Source organism: Salmo salar, chromosome ssa21, assembly GCF_905237065.1.
Source record: "Salmo salar chromosome ssa21, Ssal_v3.1, whole genome shotgun sequence".
Lineage (NCBI taxonomy): Eukaryota > Metazoa > Chordata > Actinopteri > Salmoniformes > Salmonidae > Salmo > Salmo salar.
The window spans coordinates 43,477,390-43,500,082 of NC_059462.1; the positions used below are offsets into that span (position 1 = coordinate 43,477,390).

The following is a 22,693-nucleotide window of genomic DNA, read 5'->3' on the forward strand; positions in this document are numbered from 1 at the left end:
CAGTAGAAACCACATTTGTTTAAACAAGTCAGCCATATCGGCTATGTTTTTTAAAAAGGCAGTAAATGAGACTGAATCGCTGCCAGACAAGGTTCCTCTGAGAGCCAGGTGTAGCAGTGGTAAGGTGTTGGGACTGCTGTTGGGACTGCTGTTGGGACAGCTTTATGTAGGCCCTAACAGTTTGTGGGCACCGTTTGTCACCGTTATAGTGCAATTAATGTATTGTTTAGTGTTGTATAGTGGCTTTGCTGGCATGGATAATTATTTTTGTTTTTTTTGTTTGCTAAAATCGCCACTGGGTCATGCTCAGGTAAAACAATTTGGCTAATCTATACTTCAATATTTCTGGAATTCTGATAGACTTTGTTTTTTAATGGAAAGATATAATTTAATTGTATTATTATATGTAGTAGAAAGTGATGGGTTAGAAGAAGCCTACATAACCACATTGCCTTCCCTGTAGCCTACATTGCCTTCCCTGTAGCTCAGTTGGTAGAGCATGGTGTTTGCAACACCAGGGTTGTGGGTTCGATTCCCACGGGGGGCCAGCACAGAAAAAAAAAAAAAAAATGTATGAAATGTATGCATTCACCACTGTAAGTCGCTCTGGATAAGAGCGTCTGCTAAATGACTAAAAATGTAAATGTAACCAACCCATAAAGTAAAATGTATTATCCATATATGGAAACTTTAACATTGATTTATCCTGCAATAGATTTACATTTTGCAGACGCTCTTATCCAGAGCGACTTACAGTAGTGAATACATACATTTCATTTTCATGCCTTTTTTTATGTTTTATTTTTTTTGTGCTGGCCCCCCGTGGAAATCGAACCCACAACCCTGGCGTTGCACACACCATGCTCTACCAACTGAGCCACAGATGTCTTTCAATTGGTAACATACATTTTGGTCTTCTTCTAATGCCTCTTAAGGGGAAAGTAATCTAAAAGTAACAGAATGTAATCAGATTACGTTACTGAGTTTGGGTAATCCAAAAGTTCCGTTACTGATTACAATTTAGGACAGTTAACTAGTAACTTTTTAACGGATTACATTGGTAATGTTTACACTGGTAAACACCTATGCAGTACAGGAACCCGGAAAAAACTTTCCAATATGATCCCCACCTTTCATTTGTCCCTACATTGACTCTCTTTATTCATTTTATCCACGGTGCATATACAGTATACAGCTTGAGGTGCAGGTGCGTTAATGTCTCTAAACGCCACCTGTCCCTCCACATCCGGTACATTTTGGTAATCCAGAAATGAACTGATTTGGTCAACGTTGTAGCTCAAACTCAGGTCCTGATTAGTCCAAAAGGTACAAGGAGCGCGGCGGAGCGCGGCGGAGTGCGAGTAGGCGTGGTGAAGCTATCCAAACAGTCCTTGGTCAATAGAACTGAGTGCTCGAGGGCTGGCGCTGTGGATGAGGTGGGCGTTCTGCAGCAGGAGGGGGCTCTTCCTCTTGGGCAGCGGAGCGAGTTATTTTGGCAAGCACTTTGAGATGTGTAGCGAGACACAGCGATACCTGCTTACAATCATTGGAGATAAGTTTGGAAAACAAGTGCTGAAGTTTTCAATGAGACGACTCTGGGGTTGTCCAAGTGATGATACATTTGGTTGGACAAAGGAAAGCGCAACGAGTTTCCCAAACTTTGGAGAGAGAGGAGCGTAAGTGGACGTTTATCCGAAACCTGTTTTCAACCCCGAGGTTCAGACCCCGAGAGCGGCTGCATTAGGAGCGGATTCTGTTTTTATTGGATTTGAATGTGGACTTTAAATGAAACGCACGGGACGTGTTAGGCACCATAGCGGAGAGAAACATTGAGATTATTTTTCTAACCGTTTTGCTTCCAAGTGTTTTTATTGTTCAGAGAGACGCGGTGAGAGGGTTCCTCTTTTCAACGCACGGGCGACTTCACCTGTCACGCGGAATACAAACTGGAGGAATATAAAATAGTTTCTTGTTTAAGCCTGTGGTTACAGTTACCACATTTATTGACGCGTGGCCGAAATGCAAGGAACGTGTAAATTAATTGTCAACTTAAGTAATTGCAAAGCTTGGTGAATGATTTTCAATTGAATGCAACCTATTTAGAGCCTCGGTCGGCTTGGTGTTCATAGTCCATCTTCCCGAAATCCTCACAAGATTTATTGGATAAAACAGTGGCACTTTATTTCGGGGTTTTTCGGATCTTGGCTGCTGCATTTCTAATCACCATGGTTCATTCGAAAGGTGCTCATGCTGTTGGAAGAGAATGCGCGTCCTGCGGTCTGGAATGAAACTTGTCTGTGATTTATAGAACAGAGGACTGTGAACATGCTGCTGGAGCAATTACGCTCTCCTGGGATTTCATATGTCGGAGATGCAGTCATAAATGAAAGGAAAGCCTGAGCTTAGAAAATACCTAAGTCCACAACGCAATTCCTGTAATTTTTCTACGGAAATATCCCACTTCCCCATGGCGACCACAGTCAAACCCCCGCTGTGTGGTGTCGTCCGCTGGCTGCTCGCGCTGCTCCTCTCCCAGCTGCCCCTGCTCGCGCACGCTGCCTCCAAGGACATAGTGTGCGAGCCCATCACGGTTCCCATGTGTAAGGGCATTGGGTACAACCTCACCTACATGCCCAACCAGTTCAACCACGACACCCAGGAGGAGGTGGGGCTGGAGGTCCATCAGTTCTGGCCCTTAGTCCGCATCCGCTGCTCCCCAGACTTGCTCTTCTTCCTGTGTTCCATGTACACCCCTATCTGTCTGCAGGACTACAAGAAGCCCCTGCCCCCCTGCCGCTCTGTGTGTGAGCGGGCCAAGCGAGGCTGCTCCCCCCTCATGATCCAGTATGGTTTTGAGTGGCCAGAGAGGATGAGCTGTGAGCAGCTGCCTCAGCTGGGAGACGAGACTCTGTGTATGGACCAGAACAGTAGCGAGACCACTACCCTCTCCCCTCCCTTCCCCAAACCCACCCCCAAGGGCACCCGCCGCAGGCAGCCCGCCCCCAAGCACCCCGCCCCCCAGGAGTGTGACCGGGACTGCCGCTGTCGGGACCCTCTGGTGCCCATCAAGAAAGACGCCCACCCCTTATACAACCGTGTCCACACTGGCCCTGTGGATAACTGTGCCCAGCCCTGCCACCACCCTTACTTCTCCCAGGACGAACGCACCTTCACCACCTTCTGGATCGGCCTGTGGTCCATCCTGTGCTTCGTCTCCACCCTGACCACCGTGGCCACCTTCCTCATCGACATGGAGCGCTTCCAGTACCCTGAGAGACCCATCATCTTCCTGGCTGCCTGCTATCTCTTTGTCTCCCTGGGCTACATTATACGACTAGTGGCGGGTCACGAGAGGGTGGCGTGCGCTGGGAGCGGAGACCAGCAGCACATCCTGTATGACACCACCGGCCCACCCCTGTGTACCCTGGTCTTCCTGCTCATCTACTTCTTCAGCATGTCCAGCTCCATCTGGTGGGTGGTGCTCTCCCTCACCTGGTTCCTGGCCGCGGGCATGAAGTGGGGCAATGAGGCAATCGCTGGCTACTCCCAGTACTTCCACTTGGCTGCCTGGCTGATTCCCAGTGTCAAGTCCATCGCGGTCCTCGCTCTGAGCTCTGTGGACGGAGACCCGGTGGTGGGGATCTGCTACGTGGGGAACCAGAGTCTGGAGAGCCTGCGGGGGTTTGTGTTAGCTCCCCTGGTGGTCTACCTCTTCACCGGCTCCCTGTTCCTCCTAGCGGGCTTTGTGTCTCTGTTCCGCATCCGCAGCATCATCAAACAGGGAGGGACCAAGACGGACAAACTGGAGAAGCTGATGATCCGGATTGGGTTGTTTACGGTGCTCTACACCGTTCCTGCTACTATAGTAGTAGCCTGCCTGGTGTACGAACAGCACTACAGGCCTGGCTGGGACCGGGCTCTATCCTGCTCCTGTCAGGCTGAGAGACAGAGGCTGGGTCTGGGGCCTGATTACGCCGTCTTCATGTTGAAGTACTTCATGTGTCTGGTGGTGGGCATCACGTCAGGGGTTTGGATCTGGTCTGGGAAGACCCTGGAGTCCTGGAGGAGGTTCACTGCTCGCTGCTGCCCCTGTTGGGTCTCCAAGCCCACTGTGCCCCCCTCCATGTACATCGAGGCCAGCACGGTCCTCACGGGACACCCCGGGGCAGCTCTGCCACCAGGGTCCTACCACAAACCTGCCCCGCCCTCACACGTGTGAATGGGACCCTGGAGGGTAGAGGAGCCCCTAAGGCCATGTGTCCAGTGGTAGCCCCGTCATATGTGAGAACGGGCCTCACCTTGACGTTGGACAAGATGGTGAATGTGATAAAGCAGTTCTCTGGAAGCAAAAGGGTCAGAGGACGACCAGGAGATAACCAAGTCATTCCACAGGTTGTAAATACAACATTTATCAACAACCCTGCCTCACTGACTCCTTTCATGGAACATAGATCAGGAACAAATGTGTTTTTAACAGAAGAGGGATATCGGAGAAATCACAATGTGAATTTCTTTGAATGAGTAGGGACGTTTGTATAATATGAGCTCTTTGGTACAACTGGTACTCATTGCTGCTTTGGCAAAGTACCACTACTTCAACAGACCCACAGGAGTATTCAACTTTTACCCTACAAGGCTTGAAGCCTGCTGGTTTTCTGTTCTACCTGATAATTAATTGCACCCACCTGGTGTCCCAGGTCTAAATCAGTCCCTGATTAGAGGGGAACAACGACACAAATGCAGTGACACTGGCTTCGCGGTCCAGAGTTGAGTTTGAGGGCACTAGAACATTCTCTGAGGGGAAAAAGGGAGTTGTTTTCATCAGACTGTGGATGGATTTATTAACCTATCCACCTGGACCATTAGATGACTCATTATTTATTCCTGTATATATGATACTCTATAAAAGACTATGGATTTTGCTTACCCAGAATGCCCCCATTATCCAGGGGCATTCTTATTATTCAGTGTGGACACTGGGTCCTCAATGGGTGACAACAAATCTAGGAACAGAATGAAGAAAATATTTCATGTTTTTTGTTGCAATCCCAGTGATTTGAATCACTATTCAGTATGAATCTAGTAAATGTGTGGTATGGATGTGTTTGTATGTTGCTCCAGTTCAATTAATCCAGTATGTACCAATACACACAATCTTTGCCCTATTCTGCCCGGTAACATCTAGTTTGGTTGACTGACAGGTCTGTAAACACCCTAGCCGGTCAGTATAATAGCAGGATGAAAATCTCTAGCCCAACTGTTGACCAGATTCTGGACTGGACCTATGGTTAAATCAGCTTTCAGAGGTCATCTGAAAATGGATGTGTAGCCTACTAGTATATCAGTAAACAAGGGCCTCTTTTTCTCAACCAGTATTTTCTGTTAGAAATCATTGTCAAAAGTAGCCTCTATAAAACACATAGCAGTTGTAGGGAGTTTAATGCTTTGGAATAGTTTTGATATGGACCATGTAAAGTGGTTTGGAGGGACTATTGCCTGTTTGTCTGATCAGTCTCACAGGCCAGAAGAGAAGGGATTGGCCAAAGTGCACCTGGCCTCCAGGTGCGTTACACCCCCTAGTGGTACACACTGGAACTGCTCACACCAACCCAATGGTGAATGTACAGGTTTCGATCACCTGTAAACTGCACTGAACCCGAGGAAACGTAACCTATGGCTCTGTATACATTTAATGACCGCGTCAGTACTCACATTGAGTCAGACGTTTACAAAATGGTCAGAATATTTCTGTTCAATGGCATCCAGCAGGCATAGGCCTACACATCAAACTGTCTTCTCACAAGGGATATACTGGCTGTAGGAACTGGTGGACTGCTAGACTAGAACATGGTTAACTCTGGGTGAACTAAAACCTTGTCCAGCTGCTGCCTTTCTACTTTGTTGTGCTTCAGAGTTTTTCTAACCAGACTAGTGTGTAAATGTTCCAGTGTCTAATTTATTAGTCTGTTTCCTGACGTTCAGTGTGAGTGTTCTACCCCATCATTTGTAAGTCTGCTTTGGCGTCCTTCACTAGTCTGGACTGCAGCTGTGTGTACTACATTCAATGTGGCAAATTCATTGCTGAGATTTTACGAGAGATTTTTTTCTAGATATTTCTGAAGATGCAGCTCTCCCCTACTCTGGTTTCATTTAGCTCTCACTGCTAGAGAATTAAACTGTGGACCAATCTGTTTGAGTATGCGTCATTTGATGTCTAAAGTAAAATGTTTACAATCCGCTCCCACACTTGCATGTTCTCACCTCCACTCCAATGAAAGCCACTGATTTGTTACATGATTGTTTATTTAAAATACTCCATCTCCAAATTTATTTTCAATTTAAAAACAGGTACATTTCACAGCTAGTAGCCTACATAGTAAGCAAAAAAACAAAAAGTATTTTCCCCCCTTCTATGTAGTGAAGAAGTTATTTTGCACTCAGGATCTGGGACGGGACAGCCGGGGCTATGGTGCTGCTACGACCAGTCTCTCAGAGGGGCTGGGTTTGTAAGAGGGTTTGAGGCAGGTATCCTGGGGTGTTGGTTGGGCTGTAGAGGTCAGATATTGGTGGAGTTCATTTTGCATGGCTCAGTGCTCCAGGCGGGTGGACTTTTCACTTAAGGACCAATGGAAGTCTAAAATGAGCAAACTTGGGGCACAGGGCCATGCCAAATGAACTCCACCATTGTGGCTGTCCTATGAGAGAGCAGTGTTGGGAGTGACAGCTGACTAATGAGAGCATAACGCTGAAGTGTGGCTGGCCTACGAGAGCACAGCGTTGGAGCGGCGGATGCCCACCAGGTTGTCAGCGCTGAAGGACCTCCTCATGGCCGCTCGGCTCAGGTCCTTGTACTTGTCTTCACACAGTCTGGAGATGGCCTGGACAACACAATACACAGGCTCATTGGCTTTATACCTAATGCATTGGTTAATAACACTTCCCTTTTGACCATTCATGTCTCGCTCTCCGTCTCAGCTGCCATCTTTTCTTCTACTGCTACCTGTAAGCTCCATCATACCCTTCACTACCTTACCTCCAGTTTCTGTGCCCTCTCGTTGCTGAGTGGCTCGAGGGGAAAGAGGAGGTTGTTGTCCTCGGCCAGAGAGCGCAGGTCAAAGTAGTACTTGGCGTAAACACTGGCCGGGACATTGATGTTGAACTGCAGCAGCTCCAGGAAGTGCCGCTCCATCTCGTTCCTGACGGAGGGAGAGCGGATTAAACAAGGTTAATAGAAACACTCCTAATAAAAAAAAAGTTGCTCTCAGGCACAGATCTAGGATCAACCCTGAAAATGAGCAGGGGAGAAATGCCAAATAGACCTTAGATCAACGATAGTGGTAACATCAACCACGGGCCAGCCCTCATAGGGCGAGAGTCTAACCAAAAGCAAAAACTTCACTTGTCTTTCCCTTACAGCAGCAAGGAGAAGGGTGCATGTCTGCAGGAGTGCTATTCAACCCATCTTATTAAAATGTTTATTATTAAAATAATTTTTCAAGTAATTACTCAAAAGGACAAACAGGAATTACATTAAAAAATCAACAAACTAGAGCAACTGAGGGCTGGCCTATTCATTCTAACTACAATGAAGACCCATACGGCTCGCTTCATGTCTCTCCTGAACAGATTCGCCTCATCCTCATCACCACCACAATAAAAGAGCTGCATGCCAGTCACCACGGAGACAGCATCCAGGATGCTTTGTGGGAGAGGAGACATGAGAGGGCCAGGGTGGCTGGAGGGTGTGTGTTGGAAGGCTGGTCTCCCAGGGCAACTAATGGAGTGTGTGAGGGCTTCTGCCATTATGTAGGAGAGATGAGAGCCACTCCAGACTCCCCAGCTCACAAAGACAGGACAGTAGACTGCAAATCGAAAGAAGAGGGGGAGGGACATGGACTCACACACACAGGGTGGCAGGTAGCCCAGAGCATTGGGCCAGTAACATTAGTTAGCTCTGGAATTCTGACTAGATATAAAAAACATTTTTTAAATGTCGATCTGCCCTTGAGCAAGGCACTTAACCACCATTTCTCCTTGGTCGCCGTTGATAATGGCTGACCCTGGACGTGACCCCACTCTGAGGGTGTCTGAGGAGGAGTTGGGATATGCAACAAAAAACATTTCATAATACACTGTCATGTGTGAAACAGGACAAATATAAGCACCCCTTATTTGACACATGTACACACTGAAACAACAAACTAACTTAAGAAACAACAGTCAACCCCAGCCCACTCAAAAAGCTACCTGAATTTAAGCCAGTAGTTCAGAAAGGAGCCTACTGATGGCTTGGAGATAGCCTCCTGTACACAACCAGTACTCCACCTCCCTCAATGTCCCTCTCTCTGGGCCTAGTCTTCACTCCCTTGGTGCCCAAAGCAGGGTCCTCATCTCACACAGCCCTGATGAGAGCTAGAGACTGGACAGCTGTACCAGTCTATAGACTTCAGACCAGGGGGGGAAGAAGGCTCCAGTCTACGTCTGTTCTCCGCCTTCAAAATCACTACCAATCCCCCCTCAAATCCCTACCAATCCCCCCTCAAATCACTACCAATCCCCCCTCAAATCCCTACCAATCCCCCCTCAAATCACTACCAATCCCCCCTCAAATCACTACCAATCCCCCCAAATCACTACCAATCCCCCTCAAATCACTACCAATCCCCCTCAAATCCCTACCAATCCGCCCTCAAATCCCTACCAATCCGCCCCTCAAATCACTACCAATCAAATCACTACCAATCCCCTCAAATCACTACCAATCCCCTCAAATCACTACCAATCAAATCCCTACCAATCCCCCTCAAATCCCTACCAATCCCCCTCAAATCCCTACCAATCCCCCTCAAATCCCTACCAATCCGCCCTCAAATCACTACCAATCAAATCACTACCAATCCACCCTCAAATCCCTACCAATCAAATCACTACCAATCAAATCCCTACCAATCAAATCCCTACCAATCCCCCTCAAATCACTACCAATCCCCCCTCAAATCACTACCAATCCCCCTCAAATCACTACCAATCAAATCCCTACCAATCCGCCCTCAAATAACTACCAATCCGCCCTCAAATAACTACCAACCCGCCCTCAAATCCCTACCAACCCGCCCTCAAATCCCTACCAATCCCCTCAAATCACTACCAATCAAATCACTACCAATCCGCCCTCAAATCACTACCAATCAAATCACTACCAATCAAATCACTACCAATCCCCCTCAAATCCCTACCAATCCCCCTCTCAAATCACTACCAATCCCCCTCAAATCACTACCAATCCCCCTCAAATCACTACCAATCAAATCACTACCAATCCGCCCTCAAATCACTACCAATCCCCCCTCAAATCACTACCAATCAAATCACTACCAATCCGCCCTCAAATCACTACCAATCAAATCACTACCAATCCGCCCTCAAATCACTACCAATCAAATCCCTACCAATCCCCCCTCAAATCACTACCAATCCCCCCTCAAATCACTACCAATCAAATCACTACCAATCCGCCCTCAAATCACTACCAATCCAAATCACTACCAATCCGCCCTCAAATCACTACCAATCAAATCCCTACCAATCCCCCTCAAATCACTACCAATCCCCCCTCAAATCACTACCAATCAAATCACTACCAATCCGCCCTCAAATCACTACCAATCAAATCACTACCAATCCCCCCTCAAATCACTACCAATCCGCCCTCAAATCACTACCAATCAAATCACTACCAATCCGCCCTCAAATCACTACCAATCCCCCTCAAATCACTACCAATCCCCCTCAAATCACTACCAATCCCCCCTCAAATCACTACCAATCCCCCTCAAATCACTACCAATCCCCCCTCAAATCACTACCAATCAAATCACTACCAATCCGCCCTCAAATCCCTACCAATCAAATCACTACCAATCAAATCACTACCAATCCACCCTCAAATCACTACCAATCAAATCACTACCAATCCGCCCTCAAATCACTACCAATCCGCCCTCAAATCACTACCAATCAAATCACTACCAATCCGCCCTCAAATCCCTACCAATCAAATCACTACCAATCAAATCACTACCAATCCGCCCTCAAATCACTACCAATCAAATCACTACCAATCAAATCACTACCAATCCGCCCTCAAATCACTACCAATCCGCCCTCAAATCACTACCAATCCGCCCTCAAATCACTACCAATCCGCCCTCAAATCACTACCAATCAAATCACTACCAATCCGCCCTCAAATCACTACCAATCAAATCACTACCAATCCGCCCTCAAATCACTACCAATCAAATCACTACCAATCCGCCTCCGCCCTCAAAGTGAAAAGAACATATCTGAAGCTGAACATTAGAGTACAGTTTAGGTTGGCACAATAGTGAGAAAGGTGTATCTTGAGTGTGTGTGTGTCCTGTCCACTCACATGTCCTCCACAGTGATGTCTTTGAGGATCTGGCAGTAGTCTACGTTCCACACGGCCTGGTCGTCCCACACCTTAGACGCCAGCAGGATGGCGCCCAGTACGATACGCTTCCAGTTGCACGGACAGATGTCTATCTCAGCGTAGGTCAGCAGACGCTCCAGGTACACCTGGTGAAGGTTAGAGTCTTAAACTGATCGTGTGCTGACAAACCTCAGGTGGTTATTTCCATTCAGAAATGTGATGTGCCCAACATAGGAAACCAGTAGGGAAAAGGGCATGTTATTGAGAGAGATATATATATATATATACACACATACACACACAGACAAGTGAGAAATAGTACTTTGTTATGGTTGGAGGCGAGGAAATAAGGCATGCTTGATATATTAGGACCAATCATATTGTATTAATCAAATGCAGGTCTACTGTCTGTTTAAATTGAAACTAGGCTCTGTTCACTTGGGCTCGAGTGGCGCAGCGGCTTAAGGCACTGCATCTCAGTGCTAGAGGCATCACTACAAACCCTGGTTCGATTCCAGGCCGTATCACTACCGGCTGTGATTGGGAGTCCCATAGGGCGGCACACAATTGGCCCAGCATGGTCCATGTTTCGGTTTGGCCAGGGTAGGCCGTCATTGTAAAGAATTTGTTCTTAACTGACTTGCCCAGTTAAATAAAAAAACATTTTTTAAATGTACTTGCTGTGCTTCGTCAATGGTTTCTATTACTCTGCTGCCCCCTGGTGGCGAGTTAGTGCAGATGTATTCTAGCGTATCATGTAGGTTAATACAACCCCACAATACAGTACATTTTAAGAATAAATGACATTTAGCAGACGCTTTCATCCAAAGCGACTTAGTCACGCGTGCGTACATTTTACGTATGGGTGGTCCCAGGAATCAAACCCATTCCCCTGGCATTACAAGCGTCATGCTCTACCAACTGAGCTTCAATACAGGCACAGTTGAAGTCGGAAGATTACATACACTTAGGTTGGAGTCATTAAAACTCATTTTTCAACCACTCCACAAATTTCTTGTTAACAAACTATAGTTTTGGCAAGTCGGTTAGGACATCTACTTTGTGTATGACACAAGTAATTTTTCCAACAATTGTTTACAGACAGATTATTTCACTGCATCACAATTCTAGTGGGTCAGAAGTTTACATACACTAAGTTGACTGTGCCTTTAAACAGCTTGGAAAATTCCAGAAAATGATGTCATGGCTTTAGAAGCTTCTGATAGGCTAATTGACATCATTTGAGTCAATTGGAGGTGCACCTGTGGATGTATTTCAAGGCCTACCTTCAAACTCAGTGCCTCTTTGCTTGACATCATGGGAAAATCTAAAGAAATCAGCCAAAAAATTGTAGACCTCCACAAGTCTGGTTCATCCTTGGGAGCAATTTCCAAACGCCTGAAGGTACCACATTCATCTGTACAAACAATAGTATGCAAGTATAAACACCATGGGACCACGCAGCCGTCATACCGCTCAGGAAGGAGACGTGTTCTGTCTCCTACAGATGAACGTACTTTGGTGCGAAAAGTGCAAATCAATCCCAGAACAACAACAAAGGACCTTGTGAAGATGCTGGAGGAAACAGGTACAAAAGTATCTATATCCACAGTAAAACAAGTCCTATATCGACATAACCTGAAAGGCCGCTCAGCAAGGAAGAAGCCACTGCTCCAAAACCGCCATAAAAAAGCCAGACTACGGTTTGCAAATGCACATGGGGACAAAGATTGTACTTTTTGGAGAAATGTCCTCTGGTCTGATGAAACAAAAATAGAACTGTTTGTCAATAATGACCATCGTTATGTTTGGAGGAAAAAGGGGGAGGCTTGCAAGCCGAAGAACACCATCCCAACCATGAAGCACTGGGTGGCAGCATCATGTTGTGGGGGTGCTTTGCTGCAGGATGGATTGGTGCACTTCAAAAAATAGATGGCATCATGAGGCAGGAAAAGTATGTGGATATATTGAATTAACATCAGTCAGGAAGTTAAAGCTTGGTCGCAAATGGGTCTTCCAAATAGACAATGACCCCCCAAGCATACTTCCAAGGTTGTGGCAAAATGGCTTAAGGACAACAAAGTCAAGGTATTGGAGTGGCCATCACAAAGCCCTGACCTCAATCCTATAGAAAATATGTGGGCGGAACTGAAAAAGCGTGTGCGAGCAAGGAGGCCCACAAACCTGTCAGGAGGAATGGGCCAAAATTCACCCAACTTATTGTGGGAAGCTTGTGGAAGGCTGCCTGAAACGTTTGACCCAAGTTAAACAATTTAAAGGCAATGCTACCAAATACTAATGTGAGTGTATGTAAACTTCTGACCCACTGGGAATGTGATGAAATAAATAAAAGCTGAAAAAGATAAATCTCTCTACTATTATTCTGACATTTCACATTCTTAAAATAAAGTGGTGATCCTAACTGACCTAAGACAGGGAATTTTTACTAGGATTAAATGTCAGGAATTGTGAAAAACTGAGTTTAAATGTATTTGGCTGTATGTAAACTTCTGACTTCAACTGTATGTGTTTTGATGGTTGCTGACTGGACTCCTCACCAAGGTGACGATGGCACACTCTGCAGTGAGCTGTGCAGCGCTGAACAGAGTTCTGACAAAGCGGTAGATGAGTTTGTGCTCAGGGTCCATAACAGAGTAGTTGTCAGGGACCTGTTCTCTCTGCAGGGAGAAGACAGTGTTAGACAACACATACCAGCCCAGAGACAACACAAAACACACATTCATGTCTTGAATAGCACATAAAAGACTACCCTCAACAAGATAAGGAAAATTTTAAGTAATTTCTCAATTTCCTAATGGTTTTATGTTGACTTTCCTACCAGAGCTAAACTAACTTCCTCATTCCTCCTGCAGTGGTGTGTGCTATGCTGAAGTTGAAGCTAAGAGCAGTGGTGTGTGCTATGCTGAAGTTGAAGCTAAGAGCAGTGGTGTGTGCTATGCTGAAGTTGAAGCTAAGAGCAGTGGTGTGTGCTATGCTGAAGTTGAAGATAAGAGCAGTGGTGTGTGCTATGCTGAAGTTGAAGCCAAGAGCAGTGGTGTGTGCTATGCTGAAGTTGAAGCTAAGAGCAGTGGTGTGTGCTATGCTGAAGTTGAAGCTAAGAGCAGTGATATGTGCTATGCTTGGCTATGGGGCATATCAAGTTGCAGCGTAAGGTCTAGAAGGGAGTGAGGAGGCTGGCTGATGCCAGATATTGATGTAGACAAGGGCTGAGAAACCAATACTGCCACATCTTCTGCAGACCTCTGTTTTGATGTAAACCTGTATTAGCAGCACGTCTTTGGAATACATAACAGCTATTCACTTCCTGTAAACACACAACAGCTATTCACTTCCTGTAAACACACAACAGCTATTCACTTCCTGTAAACACACAACAGCTATTCACTTCCTGTAAACACACAACAGCTATTCACTTCCTGTAAACCCTGAGTGGATTATGGTCAAATTGAACCGACCACTCACCGATAAGGGATGCATCTTCTCATCAAAAATGTCCAGTGACCTGTCTGAGTCCCTGAGAGAGAGAGGAACAGAGAGGAGGCCTCCACTATGAGCCAAATACTGTCCAATACAGACATTCTGCCAGGCCTCAAGGGCACCTTCTGATCCCCCATTAAAAGTAATACCTGTGCATACTCAAACTGAACAAGTCAAAACACTGCCACTCACCTGTTTTTAATGTGGTAGTATATTGCTAATGTAACACTGGAAAACAAGACAGACAGAATTCATTAGGCCAGAGTTCAACTAGAAAGGTTTCCTGTGTGTGTGCATATATGAAGGTAGTGGCTACCCACCATTTAATTGTGCTTTTCAAGTTAGGCTGGCTGACCGTGCTGTCATCTATAAAGATGGTGGAACAGGAACTGTACTTCTTAGAGAGAGGGCCAGGAGAGGTCTGCAAAATGAAATGTGAGACATGGAAGTCAGCCGCTGCTAATGTGGGTCCTGTTGAACCCAATCCTTCTGAGGTACTGGATGCTAATGTTAGCCTTAGCCAAATAATGACATCACCAATAAGTCACTCCTGGGTCATGAACTATTTCCAAGGTAAAAGGTTTGGTTTGTAATGTGGCTAAACTGGGCTATGTAGTCTTGGGTCAGGGCTGTTGCCCTATAATACAGAGAGAATGAGATGGAGTTGAGGGTGGACACCCGCTAAACATTCATACCAGGTCTCCTCTTTATCTGTCTTCTAGCTGACAGGACACCACAGCGGTTACAGACTGTTCTATTGTGGTCAACATGAACACACACACAGTAGGGTAGCAGGCAAGGGGAACACAGCCCTGCCTTTTATTTGACCAGGTCAAAAGGTCTTGGCACTTAGCTGGTTTCCACAATGGGGCTATATTATTAGAGGTTGGTGTTAAAGAAGGCAGCCATAACCCCAGCCAACCCTCTGCTTAACTACTTACTCCTGGGAACTGACCTAAAGGGCTAAATTGAAATGTTTCTTACAGAAGAATTATAGAAAGCATATGGTATCCCGAGTGGTGCAGCGGTCTGAGGCACTGCATCTCAGTGCAAGAGGCGTCACTACAGTCCTTGGTTCGAATCCAGGCTGTATCACATCCAACCGTGATTGGGAGTCCCATAGGGCGGCGCACAATTGGCCAAACGTCGTCCGGGTTTGGCCGTGGTTGGCCGTCATTGTAAATAAGAATTGGTTCTTAACAAACTTGCCGAGTTAAATAAAGGTTAAATAAAAAAAGAATAACCATGGCAGCAATTAAAAGGGAAGAGTTTGGGGATTATGGGAAATTATTAGAGGAAAGGTGAGGACAACAGTTCACCTGACAAGACTGAATCCAACACATTATACCGTTGATTTGGTGTGCATTTTACATATACTGTACCTGTCGCCACATTTGTTGATAATGAAATCTGAAAATACTCTGGATACAATCAGTAACATAAGAATATTCTTGGAAAATTTGGGGTAGGTGCAACATAAGAAAAATATTGAACATTTCCTTCACAATACAACAAACATTGTCTCTTTCTGTTCAGGACAACCCAGGGTATAACGCCATGTCATCTTGTAACTATACATCAAACATCGTGATCATGAACCTTCACACTGTATATCACATGAGTTTTATGATATGGAAATGTGAAGTACACATTTGGACTTGAGGATGTTTGGCTTCCTTTTATGAAATAAAGGGGTATTGATTATAATCTTCAACATCTCATCTTTCAAAATACATCGAGTCCTCGTAATTTACAGCATTTCCCTCACTCAAACAACCAAAAATGTGCAAACATTGTCCAATTAGAGGGAAGGATTGGGGGCAACTTCCTGTGGTGTGGTGTTTCAGAACGGCTGTCAGAGAGCAGTGAGGCGGAGACTCTGAGCTCTGACGTCATGTATAGCATGTTACTGTACAGCCACTGTTTTCCAATTTAGTGTCCCAATCTGCCCTTTTCAACCAGTAGAAGGGCTACATCCTATAAGAGCTGACCAATAAGGTGTGATGGTCAGAGTTACATTTGCATATGCATGAGCTTGGTGTTCTCCTCTAGAGCAGGGGTTCTTTAACCTGTTTCAGCTCGAGACCCAAGACAAACTGACCACCCTCCCGTGACCCAAATTGTCCTCCAGTGACCCAAGTTACGAGGAAAGTATGAGATTATAGATGTATTCTCACAACCCAACTCTCACATGCATGCCCACACAGTAGTCACACACAATTCATTATTGTTGGTTAACACAAAATTAAAACTTGGTATTGAAATACTTACATGACTAACATGGTTTATGTGATTGCTTTTCCTCTTGTCTCGCACTGGAAGGAAAAAGAAAACAGGCCGTTACAGACCCAGACAAAACAGTCATGTTGAAAATAATGAGGAACGGTACTGAGTCACATTGTGCTTAAGAGAAAGCCATATCAGAGTCACTTACAGTAGCATCTCTCTACATAGCTTGCTAGAGCAGAGACAGTGTGAGTTACCACCGTACCAAGTAGCTAAAGTGCGTAAGACGAGAGTTTGAGACGTGTGCCGTATTGGCTGACATGGCATCATGATCATTACTCCTGTGTGATGTGACCAGGGTAGAGTACTTACATTCGCTGTCTGTCTGGGACTTGCAGAGGAAGATGGTGCTGGCTCGGGCATGGTCTGATGGGTTGGACTCCTGGGCCAGTTCTGGAACACAAAGACACCGCTGACCATTAGAAACAAAGGAGACAACCAGGGTAATGACACAGACTAAGAAACAGAAGAACCTAACTTGGAAGGTTAGTGATCCAGAAAACCACCTGTTTAGGGGGTAAACTACCTTAGTTCACCTGAGGTGAGTATGTTGACTTGAAGCCGGTGAGAGGAAAATGAGACTTGACAGACAGAACAGTGACCTGTAGCTTACTGAAACTAAGCAATAATGCCTGACAACCCGGGAATTATCGTGACAACTCCCGACAAGGGCTGTTCTGAGGCGAAGTTATCACATGATAATTCCAGCGTTTGAAGGTAATATGTTGCCAACATATTTATGAAAATATTAATTAAAAACATTTTAATGAGTAAATTTGTTTTTACATTCTAAAGTTTGCTACCCAAGTGGGCTGGTCTTCTTAGTCATTTTCTCTTGTTGACCCAGTCGTTCGTTCTAATCTCTCTATTCATTCGACTTCGCTATGCTAAACAAGTCATTAGCATGTAGCTAGCTAGCAGATATTCAATGATGAGACAACAACTTCGATAATGAATGATTTAATAATTATCCAATAGGCCTACATAGGCAACAACTATTATGGTTGGTGAGTCTGAGCTAACCAAGCTAGTTGGTGATGTTAACAGAGACGTTTCCATTGATGGTACAGGAGTGGGAAAACTAGCTATGGTCCTGGTGCTGCTTGGTGACAGCCAGTGCTTGCCTCTGCTGGCACGGGAGATATCGCATTTGTAAAATGATACATTGTTGCCCAGGTCAGAGGCAGACAGCTAGGTTTATAACCCCCAACTGTTGCAAACCAAATAGTAGCATGGAAAAATGTGGAGACTCTCCCCACGAGGGAGATGAAGGTTATGAATTTCCTGCCTGGGCTACAGACAGTGGAATTATGACATTAACAAGAAATTGTATTTTGTGGGAGTTGTCCCAGAACTCCAGCATATCAACCAATCAGCACAACCCGTTCTATAACGTACCGTCCAGTGCAGGACGTCACTCAACCATTTGAACTATCCCTGTGCTGCAGTACCTGAAGGAAGGCATGCTATGACAGTACCTAGTGATGGGGAAAATGGATACAGTTACAGTGCATTTGGAAAGTATTCCGAGCCCTTGACTTTTTCCACAGTTACATATCGGCAGCTACGGATGGTGATAATATTGTATCGTGAGGTCCCTGGCAACTTCCAGCCCTACTTTTACTCAGTTAGATGGATGAATGAGTGAGTAAGTGAATGAAATGAAACAAATGTGTGTACAGCAGCCAGGCTATTTAACAAAACACACTTGGACAGCAGGAGCATCGCATACTAATGATGCAGATGAATTTGATGATCTCGTTTGCAACCACACCACATTACAGGCTCAATGGCCAGGTTCAGCTGTTAGACATCCTCATCCTACCCTAATGTATTAACAACTACCTCTGTCTGGGATTGGGTGCCCCTGGTCTGGATCAGACGTGGCAGGCAGGGCCAGGGGGATGCGAGGCCAGACGGGTTGGCTTGGCAGTGTGTGCCCCCTGCCCACTCAGGCTGTGGCTCTGTGGCAGGGGGTGGGGATGGTGGTATGGGACTGGCAGGGAGGGGGCAACAAGGAGACCTTTGTCTGGGGTCTCTGTGGAAAACACTGTCCTCACTCTACACCCCTCCCACACTGGCCAGCACGCAGAGAAACAGGAAGTGGGAGCAGTCATGCCAACCCATCTGCAGACAGGCAGACATGCTACCGAACCAAACAGTCTTTTACAACACAAACCATGGTGCGACACACAAAGTTCTTCAGCCTATCAGATCCACTAAGATGAGTCTGTCAGACACCATCATGTGATTACTCCAGCCTAGGTAAGATGGAGCCTCAGCTCCCCTTCCCAGCTACACAGCTCCACTCTCCTTCCTCCACCAACCTCCATCAATCACTCCCTGGCCTTTCCCTGGACTGGAGTCTTCCTGCCGAGGAAATACCTTGCAGCACTAAGGGTGGGCGAGGCCTGGTTGGCATGTTAAGGCGTCAGCATGCTTCAGTTCAGCTGGCGCTTAGCCCAACTCGCTTAGCCCAACCGAACGAATGTGCTGGCATATTCCCTTGAAAGACCTTTACTTGAAAAAAAATTAAAAAAAAATAAAGAGGCAATAGTACTGTTTGTCCATTTTGAGACGCCGTAGCCAATATACACTTCCTCAAAAGTCAGAATTAATCTGAGATAACTCAATAAATCTAGCATTAATTGACATTTTTGCAGAAGAGCTCAGTCGTGCAATTTTACAAACAAACACGTCACAAAATGTACGCGACCAATCAACTTTGATTTGAAGAGGGCACGACAACACCTCTTCCCCCTCAGGAGGCTGAAAAAAAAAAATGTCTCATGGTCCCCAGATCCTTAAAATGTTATATAACTGCACCATCGAGAGCATCTTGACTGGCTTGGTATGGCAACTGTAATGATTGCCTAGTCACTTTTAAACTTAACTATATGTACATATTACCTCAATTACCTCCTACCCCTGCACATTGACTCGGTACTGGTACTCCTTGTTTATAGTTTTGTTATTTTATTGTGTTACCATTTCCTTTTTTGATAATTTTGTCTTACTTTTTAAACTCTGCATTGCTGGGGAAGGGCTTGTAAGTAAGCGTATCACGGTAAAGTCTACACCTGTTGTATTCGGCGCGTGACATACAATTTGATTTGGCTGAGATAGTTGGGCTGGTACTGTGGAATGCCCTTATCACTGAGATCAATGATGGTGGCAACACCAGTCTGAGCTCCTCTGCTCTCAGTCAATGGGGGTCTACATGGATGAGTGCATAATGCCTGGTGTTGCAGCAACAGGAAGTGTGTGTGTGTGGTTTTACCCCAGGGGTGCAACACCATGCAGGGCCTAAAATCAACAGTAGTAAAAAGCTGTAAACAACCAACAACATCAACCCTGCTGAGAGGGAGGGGCAGGACACCAGGGGGCTATAGATCAAATACCCCTCCTTCCCAATTGACAGCCTCACCTCACCTAACCGTATTTGCCTGTAATTCAGTTGGCTACAGGCCTCAGAGAGAGGTGTATGAGAAAAAGTGTGTTAAAAAGACTAAACGGATGTTGTATATTTTAGTACTGCATCTCTACTGCTGCAACCACCACAGCCAATGATATTGTAGATTTGGAGGAAACCAACCAAACACAGGACAGACCCCTACCGGTTCTGTCTTTCTAGTAACTAGTCACATTCTATAAATATGTCCAATCTTAGCTATGCTCTCGGGTGTGTGACACCTACCGTCTGGGACCTCTCTGTCGCTGATGTGTTGCAGGTACGGGCCGGTGTCGTCACTCACGTCTGTAATTATTTGGTAGTCTTCGTGGCGGTCCACCGGTTGCCTTGGTAGCTTTGGGCTCCCCTCGGGCGACACGCAGCATGAAACCGTATTCCCCATTCCAAACCAGGGATAACCTCAACACTATTTAAGTAGTGCAAAGTTCCTTCAAATCAAGGATGCCAGATATGTAGCAGTAAAGCTACATACCAATACATTACATAAGCCTATGATTCAGCTACACGTCCTAGGATTTAAAACAACACGTCTAGAATTAAAACAGAGATGAGAGAAACACGTAAATGATCAACTAAATTGCTGACCAGTAATGTCAATAAATTGCACTCCTGGCCATCTGAGTGTGAGCTCCGTCCGCACCATGAATCAGATTGCTGGCTGCACAGCAAAAATAAAAATGGATGTTTGTTCGAGTGTTCTATACTCTATTATTTACAAGGTTGCTAACTAACGAAACTAATTATTTGTAACACTGAGGTCATCAAGCAGCTGTTTAAATCCGAGCATTACAAGCGGTTGCCCATTCATCCACTCGGCATTCCTTTGCTAGCTAAATCAGCTAGCTAGCAGCAATGGAACACCTTCTGTAGGGCGATTAACTAGTTAGCTCGTCCCTTTAATAACTTTACCAATATGCATCAACGCCTCCGGGGCTGCCGTTTAAACAATCATTAAAAAAAACGGCTCCACTCATATGCCACTAGCTAGTTCTTCCAAGCATGGGTCCCCAATAGTTTCCGAACAGGGATTCCGAATTGTCCGAGATGGGACTGGCGTGAGAGATCTTTCTTTGATTCCCAATCCCAGGATCAGACGACAACTTTATCCGAGGCTTGAGGCCTACACTAACGTAGCTACCCGCTTGATAAAGAAATCAAAGCCGGAGAGTTTCAAATCATTTAGTGAATGTAATTTGGTCAAGCCTTGTCGAAGTTAATTTTCGATCTCACAATTTGTGGAGTAAAGAACCTAGGTTATCCCCTCCTCTCCACCGGCCAGTTCTGCGGTCCGCTACCCGCCGCCACCGCCATCAGCTCCGAACACACCGCTGCCTGGGCTGCGTTCAGTACGTCCTTACGTTTTGGAACGTTCAATTGAACGGAACATGTGGCTATAGAAAAACAATTCATAAATAAATACAATCACACTTAAATCTTAATTTAGGGTTAGGTATAAGGTTAGAATTCAGTTTAAAATCACATTATAAGAAGATAAATTGTCAAAATAGGAGTGGTTTCTCGGAGTGGTAACAAGTGACGATCGTACTGAACGACCAGTTGACGGGGAGAGTTGGGAAACGCGGTCAGTATGGCCACTGCCCTTTAAATTCGCAAATTCGTCACTCATTGCTTCAAGCCACACCTCGCCACACCCACCAAACGTGAGCAAACGATCCTCAAAGTCTGTTCAAGAACGTACACGAACGTTTTGGGGAAACGATTCGTTCAGTACAAACCGTTCCGTAACGTAGCAAACGTTCAAGCGAACTGAACGCACATCTGGCACGCAGAGTTGACCCACCCACTTACAGAACCATAAATTACTCAAAACAAAGGGGAATGTTTCGATGGGAATTGGTTGAAACACGACCAATAACTGACCAATAACTACATTCAGTACATACATCTTCATCCCTATTGGTCTTTAACAAATCAAGAGTGTCCTTCTCTCATTGCTCTATGTACATGTCAATCATCCACCCATAGAGAGACAACCTCTTGGTTAATCGTACATTTGATTGGACAAAAACCATGGAGAGGACTGTACCTAAATTATTCTTAAAGGTCCAATGCAGCCGTTTTAAAATACCTTTATTTTATTTTTATTATTTTTATTATTAAACAGTAACATGCAAAACTCAAAAAACAGAACAGCCAGAGGGATTCCACAAATAAATAAGGAAGAGTTCAAAAATAATAATAATACAAATCCACATTATAGCAATTAAAATACAGACATGTAGGGAATACATGTTTTAGACATTTTGTTTTGTATACGTTTTAATGATTCTAAATAGTTTTCCAAATCAGATTTTAAAAAAATAAGAAAAGGGCCTTTTTCTTCATAAATTTTGATTTGTGTATGAAACATTTTACTAATAACATAAAGAGATTTATGACATACTCACGTTCAATTGTGGAATCAGTGTAGTAAAATAACATGTCAAACTTAGATATTCAATGTTCATATGCATTTTGTTGCCAAGATATAGTTTTGCATCAGCCCGGAACACTTCACTATGTAAACAATGACAGAATAAATGTTCAATAGATTCAGTTTCTAGTTCACAAAAACTACGTTCACTGGTAACATCAGGTATAGATTTAGAAATCAATCACTTACACGGATAGAATCTATGGATAATCTGAAAGGAGATCTCCTTCACTTTATTGGTCACCATAAATGTGTGTGGAGTGAGCCAAGCACGGCGCCAGTTTACATCAAACGATGAAGCCCAACAAAATATCGCAGAGGGAATAGACTTCTTGTAGAAAATATTCCTTAATAAACGATTGTTGAATTTCTTATCTAGTAAACCTATGCCATTCACCTGGATATCGCTTACAATAGGAGATATTTCAAAGTACGCATTACTCTGAAGTAAAGATTTTATCCCACTAGGTATAGCTTTTATAACAGTGTCTTATATTCCTAGCTTGAAACCTCAAAGTTGTATATTTCCATAAATTCTCTCGGCGTAAAT

At 45.0% G+C, this 22,693-nt stretch overlaps 2 protein-coding genes across 2 annotated transcripts; one reads left to right on the forward strand and one right to left on the reverse strand.

Annotated features, from left to right (window-relative positions):
* The first annotated feature begins 1,300 nt into the window (after nt 1-1,300).
* On the forward strand, nt 1,301-6,189 carry LOC106582378 (frizzled-5). Its single transcript, XM_014165437.2, has one exon. The coding sequence runs from the start codon at nt 2,384-2,386 to the stop codon at nt 4,217-4,219; it is 1,836 nt and encodes a 611-aa protein (XP_014020912.2). The 5' UTR covers nt 1,301-2,383; the 3' UTR covers nt 4,220-6,189.
* A 96-nt stretch (nt 6,190-6,285) lies between these two features.
* Nucleotides 6,286-21,461, reverse strand: LOC106582379 (cyclin-Y-like protein 1). Its single transcript, XM_014165438.2, has 10 exons — nt 19,935-21,461; nt 16,550-16,630; nt 16,223-16,266; nt 14,272-14,372; nt 14,144-14,179; nt 13,937-13,988; nt 13,012-13,131; nt 10,433-10,599; nt 7,034-7,196; nt 6,286-6,878 (listed from the first exon to the last, which is right to left on the reverse strand). Exons 1-10 carry the CDS (start codon nt 20,089-20,091, stop codon nt 6,762-6,764), a joined length of 1,038 nt encoding a protein of 345 aa, XP_014020913.1. The 5' UTR covers nt 20,092-21,461; the 3' UTR covers nt 6,286-6,761.
* Nucleotides 21,462-22,693: the final 1,232 nt, after the last annotated feature.

Excerpts from the sequence above, each read along its gene's own strand:
- LOC106582378 (XM_014165437.2), top strand. The coding sequence starts at position 2,384 with ATGAAAGGAAAGCCTGAGCTTAGAAAATACCTAAGTCCACAACGCAAT.
- LOC106582379 (XM_014165438.2), bottom strand. The coding sequence starts at position 20,091 with ATGGGGAATACGGTTTCATGCTGCGTGTCGCCCGAGGGGAGCCCAAAG. Across the intron at positions 14,373-16,222 it reads ACATAAACCATGTTAGTCAT|ACCTCTCCTGGCCCTCTCTC; the intron begins GTAAGTATTTCA and ends TTCATTTTGCAG. Across the intron at positions 10,600-13,011 it reads AGTGTGCCATCGTCACCTTG|GTGTACCTGGAGCGTCTGCT; the intron begins GTGAGGAGTCCA and ends AACCTTCACCAG.